Consider the following 4287-nt stretch of genomic DNA (forward strand, 5'->3'; position numbering starts at 1 on the left):
ACAGACACTTAACAAAGAAGCCAATGGAGTGCTTCAGATGTGGTGGTAATCATAGGGTTGTCGATTGCACAAACACTTAACAATAATCACATATTTGGTTAGGTCCACCCATTTTGCGTCAAAAAGAAGCCAACGGAGTGCTTCATATGTGGTGGTAATCATAGGGTTTTTGATTGCCCAAATCCTTACTTGACTACATGATGATGGGGCTTGTCTAGACCTGCTTGGGATTACCTCTGTAGAGCACCATCTCTCAATTCTAAGCCAAAGTTAGAGCTTAGTCATATGATTGAGGCTCAAATTTCCATACAAGAATTTGGATGTTCGTATCCAACCCCTTGAGAAACTATTTTAGCTTCTCTTCTTTCGACTTTGCTGACTGTTGTGCCATGGTAATGACCTTGTTGGAATAGGTCAACATTGCAAACCCTTTTTGGGAGAGTTTGTAAAACTCATCAATCAAATTGATCATGTAGTGGGGTGGAAGAAACCTATCTTTGAGGTAGAACACAAAAGTATCCCATACGCAATGAGTCGTGCCGATTTGATATGTATGAAGACCCAACCAATGCAACCACCAAGTAACCGCTTCCCAATGAGGTACAGAGCCACGCGATGAACTTTGTCTTGAGAATCTACAATCTTAGGCAACAAAAAATGTGCAACAAATTGATGTATAAACTAAGTGACTACAAAATGATCACACATACCATCATACTTACTGAAGTTTGGTTAAGCATGGATGTGCTCGTGGATGAGGTGGTGGAGCAACTAGGACCAAGTGGCAATTTGGAAAGTGCAACGGCATGTAAGGTTGCCGTGTATAGGACGAAAGAGACAATATCTCCATGTATGCAACAACACAAGATGCATCAAACAAGCCAATGGAGTGCTTTATATGTGGTGGATTGCCCAAATATGGTGCAACAAGTGCACTATTAGTTGATGTGTGGGAATGGATCGCCTCTATTGAGATTGTCCAATATAGGTGTCTATCTCGCTTAACAATAATCGCATTTTGGTTAGGTCCACCCACTTTGCATCAAAGAAGCCAATGGAGTGCTTCAGATGTGGTGGTAATCATAGGGGTTTTTATTGCCCAAATATGGTGCAAAAAGTGCAATATCAGTGGATGTGTGGGGGTGAATTGAAATTGTCTAATGTAGGAGTCTACCTCAAACATTTCACAGTAATCGCATATTTGATCGCACATTTGGTTAGGTCCAGGTGGCAAAAGAACAAGTGCAATGCAGAAGCTTAACAACAAGAACATTCTAAGCACGAAGAGAAGGATCTCAGACAAGCTTTGACCTAGTTACAAAGACAAGGTTGCTAAGGCAACACAAGAAGAAGAAAAGGCACATAAAGTAATGAAAGCTATTTCCATTTTCCTCAATTGTTCATGCATTGCTTCATCTGCTACGAGCTTGTGCTTCTTATAAACGTGCCTTGGGGATTGTGAAACCCTGCTAGCACCCAACTCCCCATAATTTTTACAGTCACTAAGGCCTCCACCCCTTCACACAAATAGGGCTCACTAGTGGCCAACACGGTGATATTAGCATGGCACGAAATTGATACATGGAATATAGTTAGCATATACACATTTTCAGCTTTATTAGTAATTTAGTTAGCACACACACATTTTCAGCTTTATTAGTGGTTTAGTTAGCATATACACATTTTCAGCTTTATTAGTCGAGCCTTCAAAAAATAGAGGCCAAGCATAATGCTGACTAACCATCAGGACTATGATATGTTGAGGTGGCAAGTGTCTTCCATTTATGAGACATCTTGCCCTACTTCTAATTACAAGGGCATCAAAGAAAGCTAGGGTTGCATAGCAGATGATGTGCATGAGATTGAGAAAATCACATGCTTTCCACTCTTGAGCTGCTGTGCTGCTTCATCTTCAGTCCTTGGTCTACTTATAACTGTACACGAAAGGTCCATGCAATACCGTATTACTCGATCTTTGCAGTTCCAGCAAAACAGATATGTGATCTCACATCGATAAACTATAGGCTGTAGGGATATTCAGAAAAAGGCTGTGTGCTACCACTCAAGTGTCATAAAGCCCATTCTGCCTTCGTACTCGGGCACCCCATGAATCGGTCTTTCGGGCTTTCATGGAACTTCGGCGCTTCAGCTCAAAAAGCTGACCTTCCCACAGTGATTTCCAATCGTCCTGCAAAATGCCAACAAAAAAAGAAACATGCTGTTCTTTTTTAAAAAGGGTATGCAGTAGCATTGATCACTTGCAGAACTCACTACATGAAAAAATAAAGATTTGTCTATAGAGGTTTTGTGCCTCCTCACACTAAGAAAAATTAGGCATACATCAGATGCAGATTAGTGAGCCACATGGTTTGCATAGTTACATAAAGCCAGGTCCTGAGATAAGTGGAATCCTTATGCGACATGCCTTAGCCCTGAAAAGGTCTGGATCTTGGTACTGCTACTCTTATCATCTTACAACAAGGTCCATATATAAGAGCAGTGCCGCAGCACGCACAATAAGGTAGGATATGATGGGCTTCATAGGGGATTATCATGCCACAAAAATCATTAAAGGGTTTGGTTCAGTCTTGCATTGATTAGTCTTAGTATCTTGTAGTGGTTATGTTATCACCTCACATGAATCATAGTAATTAGGTTTAGCCTTGTATTGATTAGTTTCATCATCTTCGGCCTCAATTGGATACCGATTTTCAAAAGAGGTGCCCCATCATAGTTGTGCACTAAAAGATCCACGGATTGAAATCACGCCATGGTCACTGAGCTTCGAGACACCATCAAAGGAGGGTGGCAAAAGCTTTGATTTAAGTGTGATCCTACATACTACTTACCCTAGTGCACTTACATACTTTCTGGGGCATAGAATGCGCAATGTAGAGCAAAAAACATGTGTTCTAACCTCCTAAAAATGGTATTTGGGAAAAGTATGCCTTGGATTCACATTGAAACCATGCTCTGCAAGAGACTAACTGTGAAAGGGTTAATCTGAAAGAGACTGTGTGGGCAATTATTGATGATTTACTAAGAGGATTGAAGTACAAAGATAAAGAAAGGCAGGATAATGGGGGTTACCTTATCGCTTGGCATCCATGGCATCCTTCCTGCTGCAGCAGAGCCCCTGCTTATGGCTACAGCATGGTCATAGATGGCCCTTCTTCTGGGATCCGAGAGGGTCTCATAAGCTTCTTGGATTTCAATGAACCTCCTAGTAGACTCCTCCGCTTGATTAGAAGGGCACACATCTGGATGATACCTCCTTGCCATCTGTCTGTATGCTTGCTTGATGTCGGAAAGACCCACATCCGGGGAAAGATCCAGAAGGTCGTACAAAGTCCCCGCACGCGCTGCGGCACGTGCCACCATGCGCCTGCTTCGCTGACCTGTGCAGTTCTTATAGGTTTCGCGCGGGAAAAAGGCCTGTACAGTCGAGTGCGAAGAGAACAGGGCCTCACTCAGCATGCTTTTGGCTATGGCGGATCTTGGAACTTGACGATTTGGCTTGGCGATTGGAAACGCTATAGTTAAATGGGTGGTTACGGAAAGCTTTCCTGGGCGATTCGAGACTGAATTGGGGCGGATTAGAAACCATAAATTTGGCGAATTGGGCGACCAGAAATAGCAGAAAAGATGGTGGGCGATCAGGAAATTTTAGCACAGCGCTAATAAGAAGTCATGGGATTAGTTGAGCAATCGAATGCTTTTGTTGGTGGCAGTTTCACAAAGAAAAAGCGTCTTCAACTGCTTAAGACGAGAGTTCCAACTGCTAAAGACGAGGGTTTGGGAAATTATTTTTATTGAGCCTTAGATCAATCCTTTTCATCATGAATTGAAGAAGAAATTGTAATTTTAAGTAAGTTTTTTCTTTATACTTAAATCTATATATAACTAAATCTTGAAATTTTTGAGGAAGTGTTTTTTCTTCTTCACTCAATTTGAAAAGATTTTCTTTTAGAAATTGAACAAGTTTGAACATATCTTTTCCCAAACCCTACGATAAGCCATAAATAAGAAAAGTTAAATGCCTAAAGTCATAAATAAGAATAGTTTAAATGTTTGAACGTTCAAAGTTCAAACCCTAGCAAAGAATGAACAAAGGCCCTTTAATTTAGGGCCCTACCCTTCCAAGTTGAAGTTCTTGGCTTGATTTTGTTTTTGAGCTCATATACCCGAAGGGCTCCCGTCATAAATTATACTAGTGGGCAGACCCATGCTTTGTCCGTCTTTTGAGACTCCAAATTCAAATTCTACCCAAGCGTCCTCAAACCTCCT

At 41.4% G+C, this 4287-nt stretch overlaps 1 protein-coding gene across 1 annotated transcript; it reads right to left on the reverse strand.

Moving 5' to 3' along the window:
• Positions 1–1668: 1668 nt before the first annotated feature.
• LOC147619875 (chaperone protein dnaJ 20, chloroplastic-like) lies at positions 1669–3648 on the reverse strand. Its single transcript, XM_086772653.1, has 2 exons — positions 3091–3648; positions 1669–2188 (listed from the first exon to the last, which is right to left on the reverse strand). Exons 1-2 carry the CDS (start codon positions 3475–3477, stop codon positions 2063–2065), a joined length of 513 nt encoding a protein of 170 aa, XP_086628779.1. The 5' UTR covers positions 3478–3648; the 3' UTR covers positions 1669–2062.
• Positions 3649–4287: the final 639 nt, after the last annotated feature.

This window comes from Cibotium barometz, chromosome 32 (genome assembly GCF_041138505.1).
Source record: "Cibotium barometz isolate CiBa-2024 chromosome 32, ASM4113850v1, whole genome shotgun sequence".
NCBI lineage: Eukaryota > Viridiplantae > Streptophyta > Polypodiopsida > Cyatheales > Cibotiaceae > Cibotium > Cibotium barometz.